Source organism: Diachasma alloeum, unplaced genomic scaffold (genome assembly GCF_001412515.2).
Source record: "Diachasma alloeum isolate Michigan unplaced genomic scaffold, Dall2.0 Dall_scaffold_00503, whole genome shotgun sequence".
In the NCBI taxonomy this organism is placed as follows: Eukaryota; Metazoa; Arthropoda; class Insecta; order Hymenoptera; family Braconidae; genus Diachasma; species Diachasma alloeum.
In genome coordinates, this window is record NW_021680635.1 from 82,183 (window position 1) to 96,825 (window position 14,643).

Consider the following 14,643-nt stretch of genomic DNA (forward strand, 5'->3'; position numbering starts at 1 on the left):
AGAAAAAAAAACACACACACACAAATGTGCACACATACGCACACAAACGCGCGCGCACACACACATACACACATATAGAGACACACATATATACAGGCCACGGATCCTTTCGGCGAGGAACGCCTTTACCCTCCGAGAGTTTTCGCAGGTTGGAAGGTCCTGCAACGTGGCGCGTCCCCAGGTGGTGCATGGGGGAATGCTCGATATTCTGAACTGCCCTTCAGAATATAGGGTATCGACTAAATAAAATACGTCGGTGCGAACCAACACCTCCCGAGAAATCCAACTCTAAAAGAGGTGTGCAGGGTGGGCTCCCTAGAATACGGGGGTATACGGGGGTCAGGCAGCCGAAAACAGCTAGTGTAAAAATGATGAGTGATGACAAAATAGAAAGTTCCCATGCGGGTAGCCTTAACAAGGCGAATCCCGCCATCATTTCTGATGCCGGCTCCGTGGATTATGGGAGGAGCCAATCATCACATTCAGCAAAGGTGGACCTCTTGGCCTCAGCTGCTACAAGAGGGGTAGGGGTCACAGACTCAACAAGGGACCCAGTTCATGACGGAAAGTGAACTAGCCCAACAGAAGCAGGCATGGGATCGTCACGATCAGCTAATTAAAGATCTGTTCTCTAAGGTAGTAAACAAGACCAAGCGATCTATAAACGAGAACATCCGCCAGCTAGTTAGGACTATCCAGTCTTCCGCCAAGCGACTTAGGTCGATACATGAAGCACAGGCACAACTCAGGAGGCCAGAGACTGCTGAAGTCGACGAATCTGCACCGAACGATAGCAGATTCGGAAGTAGGAGACTTGGGGAATGCCTCACAGTTCACGCGAGACATTCGAAATGTTCGCAAAGCGTTACACAGGAAGCGCCCAAAGACTTCACCTGAGACGAAAGACAAAACGGTGAAGAAGATGAAGCGCAGGGAGATGACTGACAAAGCAGCTTCATCTACGAAGCCGCCTGCCGGACCGCTGGACTGGCAAGAAGTGAAGGGCAGGAAAGGGAAAGGTCCGTCGAAGCAACGAAGCCAAAAACAGCCCGGAAGGTGGAGAAGAAGGTCACGTGGAAGCCAACATCTAGGCCGAACGCGCTTATTGTCCGCCTCAAAGATAAGGCGAATTATGCGGAGATCCTCAGTCGGGTTAAGAAGGATGGCAACTGCAATCAGTCCAGAGAAAACGTCGAAAGGATCCGACGTACAGAGACTGGAGACATGCTGATCACTCTGAGCAAGGAAGCAACTGATGGAGCCCCCCAGCTGAGATCAGCCATCCCCGGTCTCCTCAAAGAGGAGGCTGTGGTGCTCAGCAAGGAGCCGCTCGAAAATCTTGAGATTAAAGATTTGGACGAAGATACATCGAAGGAGGACGTCCTCGAAGCCCTACAAAAAGTAGACGGTGAGGAGAATGCCATAGCTCTTGAGGCCGTCAAGTCTTTGCGTATTGCATATGGAGGAACACGGACTGCCTCAGTGACACTCACAGCATCTGCTGCGAAGAAGATCCTGGGAGAGCACGGTAAGATCAAGATCGGATGGGTCAATTGCCGTATCAGAAGAGTGGAGAGACCGATGAAGTGTTTTAAGTGCTGGCACTATGGACATCTCGCCACGAAATGCACGAGTGCAGTCGACCGGTCCAGAGTCTGCGTTAAATGCGCAGAGGATGGTCACAAAGCGAAGGAGTGCACGAAGAAGGAACTACGGTGTGCCCTGTGCACTGAGAATGGCAACTTGCAGAACTATGCCCACGTTGCTGGCAGCACCAGGTGCCCAGCATACAAGGATGCACTCCAGAAGCTTGCTAATAAAAGGCGATAAGAAACGAAGAAACTGTAAGGTGCTACAGCTCAATCTCAACCATTGTGGAGACGCACATGATCTGCACATGCAAACGGTACGGGAGATGAAAGTTGACCTCGTCATGATCTCAGAGCCATATCGTCACCTGGACACTAAACCCTGGGTTACTGACGTCACCAAGAAGGCGGTAATCTGGTCCTGTTGGAATCGACCATTCCAGAGTTCTACGAGTAATACAGAGAGGGGCTTCGTGAAGGCGAAAGTTGATAGAATTTACTTCTACAGCTGTTATGCCCCGCCGAGCCTTTCCATCGACGAGTTCGCTGATATCCTGGACGCACTGACTGAGAATGCGAAGCAGCACTTCCCCGTGGCAATCGCTGGAGACTTCAATGCCTGGGCAGTCGACTGGGGGAGTAAGAAGACGAACACCAAGGGACGAGCTGTACTAAAAGCTATGTCGTTACTGGACGTGGTCTTGTTGAACAGCGGAACTGAACCGACCTTTGTTAAGGGAGAGGCAAGCTCTATAGTGGACCTAACTTTCGTGAGCAGTGCCCTGCCAAGAGGAACTGCTCATGGAGAGTAACTGACATCTACACTGCGAGCGACCACCGGGCTATGTTGTGAGACCTGCACCGATCAGACTTTGGGAGACCTGCACCGATCAGAAAATCGGTTTAACGCCGAAAAAGACCAACTGCATTAGCTGGAGGGTGAGCACCTTTGATCCTAGCACTTATTCAGTTGCGCTAGATGATCTTCCAATTAGTGGCAGCAATGCTGCTGAGAAGGCACATAACATCATGAAGAAAGTGACTGCAACGTAATGCGTATCCAGGTGGTGGATAGGAGAAATCCCGATATTCTGAATTGCCGTTCAGAATATAGGATATCGACTAAATAAAATACGTCGACGCAAACCAACACCTTCCGGGGAAACCCAACTCTAAAAGAGGTGTGCACGGTGGGCTCTCTAGAACACCTCCGGATCAGGCTCCCGATAACAGCTTGTAGAAAAATGATGAGTGATGACAAAATTGAAATTTTCCATGCGAGTAGCCTTAATAAGGAGAATCCCGCCATCAGTTCTGATGCCGGCTCCATGGATTATGGGAGGAGCCAATCATCACAGTCGTTACAGGTGGACTCCTTGGCCTCAGATGCTATAAGGAGAGATGTATCACAGACTCAACACGTGATAGAATGTCGTTACGCATGGGCACGACTCGAGAAACTCATCACAGAGTTACATGAGTTTGTCCAGCCTAAGATAAATGTCCACAAGGAAATCAAATCCAGGGTGGCATCGATCGGCAGCGCGTACAGACGACTCAAGAGCTTGGAGGAGGTACGCACTAAAGCACGACTCTCCTTTACCAAACCCGTGCAAACTCCACCAGCACCACTCACGTTGCGTTTACGGACGGACTCTGGAACGACGGCAAAGGACTCGGATTTAGAGGATCCGAATACCATGCAGTCGGCCCGAGATGTCCGAAAAGCAGTGCGGAGAAAGCGCTCGAAAGGCTCAGATGCGGCAGAAACTCAAACATTGAAGAAGCTGAAACAATAGGATCTGACCAGCAAGGCAGCCCCGCAGACTGTGGTATCTTTCGATTCACCTGCTAATCCTGAATTGACGCTGGTAAAGAAGAAGAAGAAGGAGAAAAAGAGGCAGGCCGGACAGCTCCATCTACAGCCGCCTCCCAAAAAGACGAAGGAAAAAAAGAAACAGGAAAGGGCTACTTGGAAATCAGCGATGCGACCTGATGCGCTGATCATATGCCCCAAAGACAAGGAGAAGTACTCGGATATACTACGCCGGGTGAAGAAGGCTGTTCGCTCCGAGGACGCTAGCGGTTGTGTCGATAACATCCGCCGTATAGCAACCGGGGATATGCTGATCATCCTTAGCAGGAAGACGACTGATGGAGCACCTAAGCTGCGTTAGGCTATCGTCAATCTCCTTGAAGATGAGACTGAGGTGCTCAGTAAGGGGCCACAAGAAGATCTCGAGATCAAAGATCTGGACGAAACAACATCGAAGGAGGATGTCATCGAAGCCCTAAGAGTAGCAGCTGGGGAGGAACACGAGATCCAAGCGGATGCGGTCAAATCCCTTCGTAAAGTTTACGGAGGTATCCAGACTGCCTCAGAGAGACTCACAGCTACGACAGCGAAGAAGATCCTGGGGAAGCACGGGAAGATTAAAATAGACTAGGTCAATTGCTGAGTGAGATGAGTAGAGAGGCCATTCAAGTGCTTCAAGTGCTGGCACTATGGCCATCTCGGCACCAAATGCAAGACTGGGGTCGATCGGTCCAAGACTTGCGTCAAATGCGCTGAGCCGGGCCACACCGTAGCTGCCGGCAAAAAGGAACCCAACTGTGCCTTGTGCACTGAGAAAGGGAGCACGGAGAACTGCGCTTATATTGCTGGCAACACGAGGTGCCCAGTTTATCAGGAGGCGCTACAGAAGTTAACCAACAAACGACGATGAAGATGCTACAGCTCAACCTCAACCATTGTGAGGCCGCATACGATCTGCTTATGCAGACGGAGCGGGAGCGAAAGGTCAATCTTGTCTGCATCTCAGAGCCACATAGGCATCTTGGCACCCAACCCTGGGTTACTGACACTAGCAAGAAAGCTGTCATCTGGGCTTGTGGGAATCGACCTTTCGAGAGCACCAGCACTAACAACGAGTACAGCTTTGTGAGGGCTAATGTTGGTGACATCTATGTCTACAGCTGTTATGGCCCACCGAGTCTTCCGATCGACGATTTCACCGATTTCCTAGATAGACTGACCGAGGATGCGAAGCAGCACTTTCCCGTGGCAATCGCCGGGGTCTTCAATGCCTGGGCAGTAGACTGGGGAAGTAAAGACACCAATGCCAAAGGACAAGCCATACTGGAGGCCATGTCATCGCTCGGTCTTGCTTAACAGCGGCGAGGAACCGACTTTCATGAGAGGAGAAGCAAGCTCCATCGTGGATCTTACCTTCGTGAGCAGCAACCTGGCAAGAGGAAACTGCTCATGGGAGGTAACTGAAATATACACAGCGAGCGACCACCGTGCGATACTCTGGGAGGTTTCCACCGGCCAGAGACGTGGACCCGCACCGGAACAGACCAACGCAGTCAGTTGGAAAGTGAGCTCTTTCGATCCCAGCCTTTATTTAGTGGCCCCGGATGATCGCCCAATCAGTGGCAGTAATGCCACTGAGAAGGCCGCGAACATCATGAGGAGACTCACAGAAGCTTGCGACGCCACCATGCCCAGGAAGCGAGCCTCTACCCGGTAGCCGCCGGTATATTGGTGGAATGATACCATCGCGAATTTGCGTAAAGAATGTAATGCGGCAAGAAGATCATCTTAGCGCGCCCGGAAGAAGCCAAACTTCGAGGAACTGGAGATGAGGTACAAGAAGTCACGCCACAAGCTCAATAAGGCCATCAAGCGCAGCAAAGCACACTCCTGGAATGAGCTGACTGCTGAGGTGGGAGGCGATCCGCGGGGCAGGCGGTATAAGGTGGTGATGACGCAGCTTAAAAGCCAGCCCATGCCATCGCCGACGTGTCCTGATCTCCTGGAGAAGATTGCTCTTCCCACAACAACAGGAATTCCAACGTGCCAACAAACAAAGGAAATAATTTATTGGTTCCACCAATCACGGAGGATGAGCTAATGGAGGTATGTGATTGAGTCGGGAATACCAAGGCCCCCAGTCTTGATGGGATTCCTAATATTGCGCTGAAAGCCGCTATCCATGCTTTGCCGGGCCTTTTCTTGGAGGTGTTTAACGAGTGTCTCAGCGAAGGCATCTTCCCTGCAAAGTGGAAGCAGCAGAGCCTGCTGTTGCTCCCGAAAGGGAAAAAGCCACCGGACGGACCTTCATCCTATCGTCCCTTCTGCATGCTCGACACAGCTGGTAAGATCCTCGAGCGCATCATCCACAGGAGAATAGAAGCAGCAGTTGAACCATTGCTGGCCAACAACCAGTACGGATTTCGCAGAGGTCGATCCACCCTTGAAGCCATTAATCTAGTTGCTAATACAGCTAGAGAAGCGATTCCAGGGAAGAGGTGGTATAGAGGCACGAAGAAGTACTGCTTAGTAGCGACACTGGATATCAGGAAAGCCTTCAACTCAGCCAGATAGGACTGTATTATGGAGGCCCTCGAGAGGTTTGGTGTACCTGAATACCTACGGAGGATAGTGGACGATTACTTCAATGGGAGGTTTCTCAAGTATGATACGGAGAGTGGCCCCAAAGAATACAGAGTCACTGGATGGGTGCCTCAGGACTCGGTATTGGGCCTTCTTCTGTGGAATATCATGTACGATGACCTGCTGAAGCTAACTCTGCCACCCGATGTGAGTCTCGTGGCTTTTGCGGATGACGTGGCCGTAGTGATCATGGGAAAACATCTGGAGGACATCAAACTTGCTTTCGAAATGACTTTCGAAGTGGTTCGCCGTTGGATGGACTCAGTTGGTCTGAGCCTTGCTGAGCATAAAGAGGAGGCCGTGTTGATTACAAGCAGGAAGGTCTTAGAGATAATCACGCTGTAACTCGGGGACTATGAGCTCACTTCCCAACCGTATATTCGGTACTTGGGGGTGATAATCGATGCTCGGCTCAACTTCAAGTAGCAAGTAGAACACGTCACTACCAAAGCATCTGGGGTTCAAGCAGCCTTATCACGCCTCATGTCCAACATTGGAGGTCCCAAGCAGAGAAGACGAACGTTATTGTCGTCGGTGATTAGGTGATTTTGGGTGGATGCGCTCCAAGTACAAGAGACCCGACGCAAAGTGGCAGCTGTCTACCGACTGAGTGCCCTCAGAGTTTCCAGCGCATTTCGTACTGTGTCTGATGATGCCGTGTGTGTCATAGCCGGAATGATGCCGATCAAAGTACTAGCCGAAGAACGAAGAACCCTGTACCGGCAAAAAGGATCGACGTCAATGAGCCTAACCGAGCTCAAGGCAGAGGCAAGACGTAAGAGCATGGAGAGATGGCAGTTACAATGGGACACCTCACTGAAAGGGAGATGGACGTATCGCCTGATCCCGCAGGTGAGTGCTTGGGTAAACCGTGAACATGGCGAGATTAATTACTATCTAACACAGTTGCTTTCAGGACATGGGTGTTTTCGGGGGTATCTTCACAAATTCAAACATGAGGATTCCCCGGATTGCCCGACCCGCCCAGGTATTGAGGAAGATGCAGAGCATGTGTTCCGTGTATGTTCACGTTTCAGAACGAGCCGCTTAGATTGGGAGAGTGCACTTGGTAGACCAATCCTGCCTGAGAACCTGATAGAAGCAACGCTGTCATCGAAGGCAACCTGGGACGCAACGAGCGACTTCGCGGCGGAAGTCATGAAGGAGCTCCGTAAGGAAGAGCGCCGTCGGAAAAACGCTGTATAGGAGAAGCTACCAGAACCTCCTTCCCACCATCAACATCTGAGTAAGGAAGGAGGACGTACGGCCTAGCGTTTTGACCAGAGGAAGAGCAGCAGCTGATTTCCCCCTCGTGAAGTAATACCTGCCGGCGGTTCCGCGGGGAGTATGGGGTGAGAAGATAAGAGGAAAGGGAGTTTTACTGAGTAAAAATCCCAGATCTGGTTTTTACCATCACTTTACCAGAATCTTTTGAAGATTTCCCTCAAACCTCTAAAAAAAAAAAGAAAAAAAAACAGGTACACACACACACGCACACAGGCACACAAACACGCTTACGGACACACATACACACAAAAGCGTACACACCCCCACATACACTTAACGCTAAAAATCATATTTGTGAAAAAAATATGTATTTGAAATTCCCCTTTGTCCCCTTTGACGTTCACAAATCTGCTATTCCGAAGTAAAAATCAAAAGACCAGACGAGATCTTTTCATCTTTTTTTTTGCCCTCTCCTGAAGTATTCTTACTGTCCTGGAGTGAATAAAAAATATTCTTGAATTGTGAAAAATCACGTTCTTCATTTCACCCCTCCCGAGGTATTTCCACCCCCTTGCAAACAATATAAAAACGATTTGAAGCTTTACCAAATTCCAGAAAAGGGGAGAGCTCGCGGTGAATATTAGGCAATTTTTAACAATGAGACAGGAAGATAATTTACAGAGATTCCTGGGGAGTTATTTGGAAGGAAATGAGAGATACAAAATATATATTTCACTACTTTGATCTTTATTACATAAACAGTTTCCTTCAATACATCAATCATAATCGGTTTGTAAACCCTAAATCGGAAAGTTCAATTGGAATTGTCTAGGTATATTTGAAAAAGATGAAATTGTTTTCAATTTTCGCCTAAGAATTCTTGCTTCCGGTAAAAAGAACTCCACCCAATTCGCAGCCAAACTCCACCCATCGTTCTGTGGCTCGGGAATTGAAGCATAAGGGATACATGGCTCAGACTCCCACTGAGGCTACCAATAGGGGACGTTCCTCACCATATTGAAACCTCGATGCCACCGAATGTAAATAATCGGTGAACGTTTTAGCATCCTGCAATATGAATGAATAAAAGAAGTACATAAAAAAAGGGAAGGGATTCGAAAAAGATTGATTGCGATCATAACTTCAGAGAGTAAAGAGTTATATAAGCTCATAAGCTTATGGCAGTGGAAAAGAGTAGTGCAATAACACTTATTCTGTTGTCAGTATTTTTTGGATGGTTCTTGAATTGTATTTATCTATTTGATTTCTCTCATTTTTGTTTATCGTGATCCTGCATTTACTTTTCCACTACTCCATAATTGTTCTGATTACCTTCTCGATTGCGTCCATAAATTTACAAATTCGTCATTTTTCGGTTTGTACATTTCCTATACCTTTATTATTATTATTATTATTATTATTATTATTATTATTATTATTATTATTATTAGTTTCTCCTTACTGTCTTTTATTATGATCGCAATCGTCAACGAATTTGTAACGTTATGGTGCAATCTCGGAGTACATTATGACTGTATATAAACATATCGAAAATTTTGCATGAAGCCGATAAATTCGATTGTATGAAGGATTAGGATAAAATATATAGCGTTTGCACTACCACCCCTTCATTACATTTTTATGAATCCCTGAGTTCTTGATATGATGACAATTGATTTCTTAGGGGCATTCAATAAGTTCCACGTCATAACATTCAACAGCAATAATTTTGTAATTGCCACTATTATAATAACTTCTGAATTGTCGAAAGGGACTCACTGATAGACGTATTGACAACGCACGCAACAATCATGCACTCATATTTTTTCATGGCTTCAATGTCCGCCCCTTTATAATTATTTTTCGCCCCCGTGAGCGCAAAGTACACATTTCTCTCCTGCTTCTTGGGAGGGAAATTTCACTTTCCGCCTACGCCGAGGCAGAAAATACCATTCTAACTGCTGTAGATAAAATAAAGGACCCTTACCCACGTGCTTACCACGTTCGCCTTCAGCTCGGCTGGTAATTCCGCATCTAGGCACGACTCCTTCATTTTATCTCCGTAGGTTACAAATATATTATACTTTTCTGACAGTTCATTTTTGCTTTATAATGCTGAATTCGATTGAGTTCTCAACCGTTTTTTTTTATCCACCCATTTTCTTGAAGCCATGATTATATTTTTCCTTCATATTATTATTTATACTCGAATCGCTGTAGGTGGAGCTTTCAAAATTAACGACCCGGGGTTCATATAAGCTTTCACTTCTTCTAAAGAGGGGGATTTGCCTATTGAATTTTAAAATAGCTCCTGGTGGATATTTATCACAGCAATCTTTACCTGTTGCTCATGGTTTGCATACAACACGCTGGCTCTTTATAGTGGAACTACGAACTGTCCTTAACCCAAGGATTATAAGACTTTTGGCAACAATGTGTCTCATAATTGCATTTTTTATTCCATTTGATTGCCTTTTTCGGAGCGTGTTCCACCGTCATTCTTTGATGAATTCAGCTTGCAATTTATACTTTGTGTTTCATTATCAATATAACCTGAGTATTAGTGCGGATTTTATCATGGGTTCAATGTGCATCTATCAGCCTCGTCAATTTGACTGTCGTTATTATTGCTACAACGGATGTATTGGTGGCTAAATTTCATATTCTTTTTACGATATAAGAAACTAGTCAACTATATGGACAGAGCAATGCTAAAGATTTACTCTAACTGTTGCTCCAATCGGACAAGATACGCGATTGTTTCATTTTCAAGAACTTCAGGCAAATTATAATGCTACATTTATCCTCTAATATTGGAAAATAGTCGAGATTACGATATGTGTATATTTCATATAAATGGAAGCGCATAATTTGTGACGTTTCATAAGTAATCTGTGATGGATCGAGACCATGTAACAAACTCACTGCAATTGCAATAGCAAATACTCCACAATCTACGCTATTTGTCTATTGTGCGCGTGGGAAGATTACTGGCTTCTCTTCGAATGGATAAAATGGAAGCAAACGTCTCAGATAAGGTAAGAAAAGATCAACACTTGGGCGCTGGCCATCGACCCAGTATGTATCATAAATATATAATTGTCGTGTATCGTAATGAGCACACACCTAATGACTTGGTCGATACAAAATTTGAATGTGTTTACAGTTCGGATCTATCGGTTGTATTATTGACAACTTGCGATATAATAGAGGCGATTGATATGCATCCAATTCATTGGTGGCTTCCATCATCACGTTTCCAAATACGTCCATGTGACTAACTTCTAATTCGTTTTCTTCATCATCAACTATTGCTCCCAAATCTTTATCACTGAGGTTATTGAAGACGAATTCATTAGGATCCACATCATTGACTACGTATTCGTTGGTTAGCACAGGGACATCACTGGAAATAACTGTTGATTCCAATCTACTGGATGCATTCTCACAAGGAATTATAGAGTTACCGCTTTCTATTGATTGATTTTCAGTATGTTCTTTAGATCGAATGTTATCGCGCAATGGCATGGACCTGGCATGTCTACTGTCGACTATTTCAGGAACCATAAACTTGTTATAGAATTCTTTGAGTTTAGGTACTATATGTTGTGACCAGAATTTTTCGTGTGTGTAGTCAATAGGCAGAGCCACTTCATCCATGTTTATTGCTGATACAAATCTGCATGCTTTTCGTTTTGTAATCGCAAGACTGCCAATAATCTGATAATATAAAGGACTATTTGGGTTCAAAGCTGAAACTATTGACTCTTCGTAGTGGAATATTTGCTTGACCGATTTCAACAGTTTCGAATCATTCGATGCTTCTTCAATTGTCTTATCATGAAGATTGTAGGGACAATGAAAGATCAGGATTGCGTCATTGCCTAACAAACCATCTGGTTGCGCTGCAAGAGAAGGGATTTCATCATCAATTATGATTCCACATTCCTGTAATCCAGTCTATTGTTGTTTTATTCGATTTTTGCATTTGCGCTCGTAGTTCTTAGTAGCCGTCACGGTCACCGACGGATACAGAATACCCTTAACCGTTTTGGCTATTGGTGTCGTCGTTTTCATGCGACAGATTTGTGAAAAATGATTTGCCGGGAGCAATTTTTTCCTTAGCAGATATTTATTTCCTTCATTTCTGCATTTCAGCTGATTCCCTCATATTTTCAGTTCCACCTGATGCTAAGTCGGGGAACTTCTTAGTCTGTTTGCACTTCCTGTTATATATGTTCTTCGTTTGCCTCACTCCATTTCTGCATTACTGATTGCAGCTGCTGCAAGATACCACATTCTTCGAGTAGAGGAATCCAATCACGCTGATTGAGCCTATTTTCTTCATTACAAAAATATCGATCACAATTCGTGAGGTTTCCAAAAATATAATACATCAAGTTCATAAGATCGTTGTGCAAGTTGGGTATCTTTTCATCATCACGCATTTCCTGCCTTTTCCAGTACCTGGAAAAGGCAGCACTGGTGACGTCCCTGTCAATTTGGGCAATACTCTCATAAAGAAGTTTCTTGTACTCCTGCAACTGCACAGATAGTCCTGGTTTGATACTCCTGGTAATGGCTATAATTTCTCGGTCTCTACAACGTTCTAAATGTAATCGTCATTTACATTTCTCCACGCAAGTATGATCTGGGTAACGATTGGCTACAAAAACTTTATTATAGGAGCTGCTATCACCGTCTCCTATCAGATGTGACTATATCAAATTATGCTTATCGGTACTTGTCTCGAATTCTTCTATAATCACAGTGCTTTCAACGCCCAGGATACTCTTGTTTTTTGGATAGTTGGCCCAGCATTTGTGATCTGGAATTGCTTTTCCAGCATTGTCAGCGACTCTGCATATATAACAGCAACGATTGTTGACACATGCAAATATTACTCTCTTGATCCGTGCCCCGATCCCTACAGCCATTCCAGACTCTGGGGGACCTCCTTTATTATATGATCAGACAGGCCAAGTCCCATGTGATATCAATTGACATGTGGGAATATCATTGATAACAGAATTCATCTCCATAGCTATACGGGATTATTCACTAGCATTCTGTTTCATATGTTTCATATCTTCCGCGACCTCTATGAAGTTCTCATTCATTTCTTCACTCAATTGTTTATAAATTTTCTTGTTCAGATAATGGAGACTTATATTAGCTGTGAACTCTTCCAAGCTAGCTTGTCCTTTGCCTATTGCAGCAATTCCGAGGACAGCACATCGATTCACATCGAGGGAATTCTCGTCCTCTACTTCTGATCAAATGTGTTCTCGTCGATTGCACATGTTGTACTTGAACACAAATTTTATTTTCAACCCACGAAGGACTTGTTCAATGAGCACTAGATCATTGATGGTATATCCTATTTCCGGTCTATGAATACCATTGATGAAGAGCTTTTGAAGCTGTCTGAAGATATGGGTGAATTTGACGATGCTGTGTGATTTCGCGTCGAATTCTGATGCTTTTCTTTTTGGTTTCTTGGAATGAGTATTTTTGTCAGGCTCACTTGGTCCATTTTCTCCCTCGAGTTGATAATCGTTCCCTTCCGTTTCCTCATTATCCAACTGATGGTTCACTTCATCCTCTTCGTTGTCTGAATACTCATCATCTGTATCCTCTGATGAATGATTTAGTCGAGTATTAGGATGCTCTTCAGTGGAAAGGATTTCATCACCTAGAAAATTAACATCATCAGCATTATTTGCCTTGGGAAAGTTATTGGTTGTACCATCACGATCACCATGCTTCAGGTGATTTCTGTCATTGTCGTGTGGGCTGGATCTACCATCTTCTAAAATTATTTCATCTTCGATTGAATCGTCGAGCCAATCATCATCTATGAAATCATTCATCCATTCATCGCCACTAAAATCATCATCATCGTTATTATCATTTTCCTGCTCTTCAGTTATCTCTGTAGAATGGGCAATATGATTAGGAGATTACGGCCTTGGTGAGTATGCCGAAATGTTTAATCCTTGTGATTTATGAGGTATGGTAGCTTGCATATTTATGAGCAGGTTTTCCTCGATTACACCTTCTTTTCGGGCCCACACACCATCGGAGCTAGTACTGTTGGATTGCTGACTCCTACTTTCATCATGAGAATGAGAATGGGACGGTGTTGTCATCAGTGTATAGTCATGATCGTTTAAACCATCATTAATTATTGCTAACGTCGCTTCAGTTCTAGGGCGGATCTGCTGAATCGCATCATCTTTAGTCACCATACGTCGTACACCTCCAGATTTTGTGTCAATATTCGTTGACGTACCAATGGGATTATCTTTCTGTTGCATTTCTTCGTACAAGATTTCTTTTGATTTTGGGTAAGACATGTCGTCAATTTTCATACAACAGTCCAACTTCCATCAGTCATCCAAAGTATGATTTGATAATGGCAATCGACCATGCAACCAATTTTCAATTTGAGGCTCATCATTCGCCACAGTTCGCAACACGTCCTGCATGATGGCTTTCTTATTAGCCCGTGCCATTTCTGAACTCATGGTATTGCACTTCGAATCAACGGACCTGTCAGTCATTTCTAAGCGATGGTTGTTCATTCTGTTGGTGGTCTTAGATGTTGAGGCTTGACCATGCAACCAATTTTCAATTTGATGTTCATCATTCACCATAGTTCCCAACACGTCCTCCATGATGGCTTCCTCATTTGCCCGTCCCGTTTCTGAACTCATGCTATTGCACTTCGAATGAAAGGAACTGTTACTCATCTCTGAGCGATGTTTGTTCACTCTGTTGACGGCCTTAGATGTTGAGGCTCGACCATGTAACCACTGTTCAATTCGATGCGTATGATTCTGTACAGTCCGCGACAAATCCTCCATGATGGCCTCCTCGTTAGCCTGTGCCGTTTCTGAATTTATGCTATTGCATTGCGAATCAAAGGAACTGGTTGTCATTTGTGAACAACTTGCGCCCATCTATGTTACAATTCCTGAAATTTGCGTGTTTCCAGCCATTGCCGGCTTAGGTAGTCTAATTTCACAAGAAGAATTTGATGTTTCTGTGTGTGAAGTGTTCCTATTGACCACCCTGTTATTCACTGCTACTGCTGTTGGTTCTCGACGAATGTGATTTTCTCTTATTATATTGTCATCATTATCGACATCCATAAAAAAATTCTCCACATATCCGTTCTCATTAGCCCATGCTGCATCGGAATTCGTGCTGTGTGAATTATGAGTAAAAGAGGAGAGTTGCATCACTTTTCGGAGAGAGTCTGTTCGTCTCCCAATCGTTGCCTTCTCTCTTCTCTCGTGGTGAACTACTCGTTCTCTGCTACGTTGTACCATGAGGTTTCGATATATTGTCAACTGATGAATC

At 44.9% G+C, this 14,643-nt stretch overlaps 1 protein-coding gene across 1 annotated transcript; it reads left to right on the plus strand.

Moving 5' to 3' along the window:
- Window positions 1-727: 727 nt before the first annotated feature.
- LOC107042687 lies at window positions 728-1,830 on the plus strand. Its single transcript, XM_015263834.1, has 2 exons — window positions 728-1,019; window positions 1,121-1,830. Exons 1-2 carry the CDS (start codon window positions 728-730, stop codon window positions 1,828-1,830), a joined length of 1,002 nt encoding a protein of 333 aa, XP_015119320.1.
- Window positions 1,831-14,643: the final 12,813 nt, after the last annotated feature.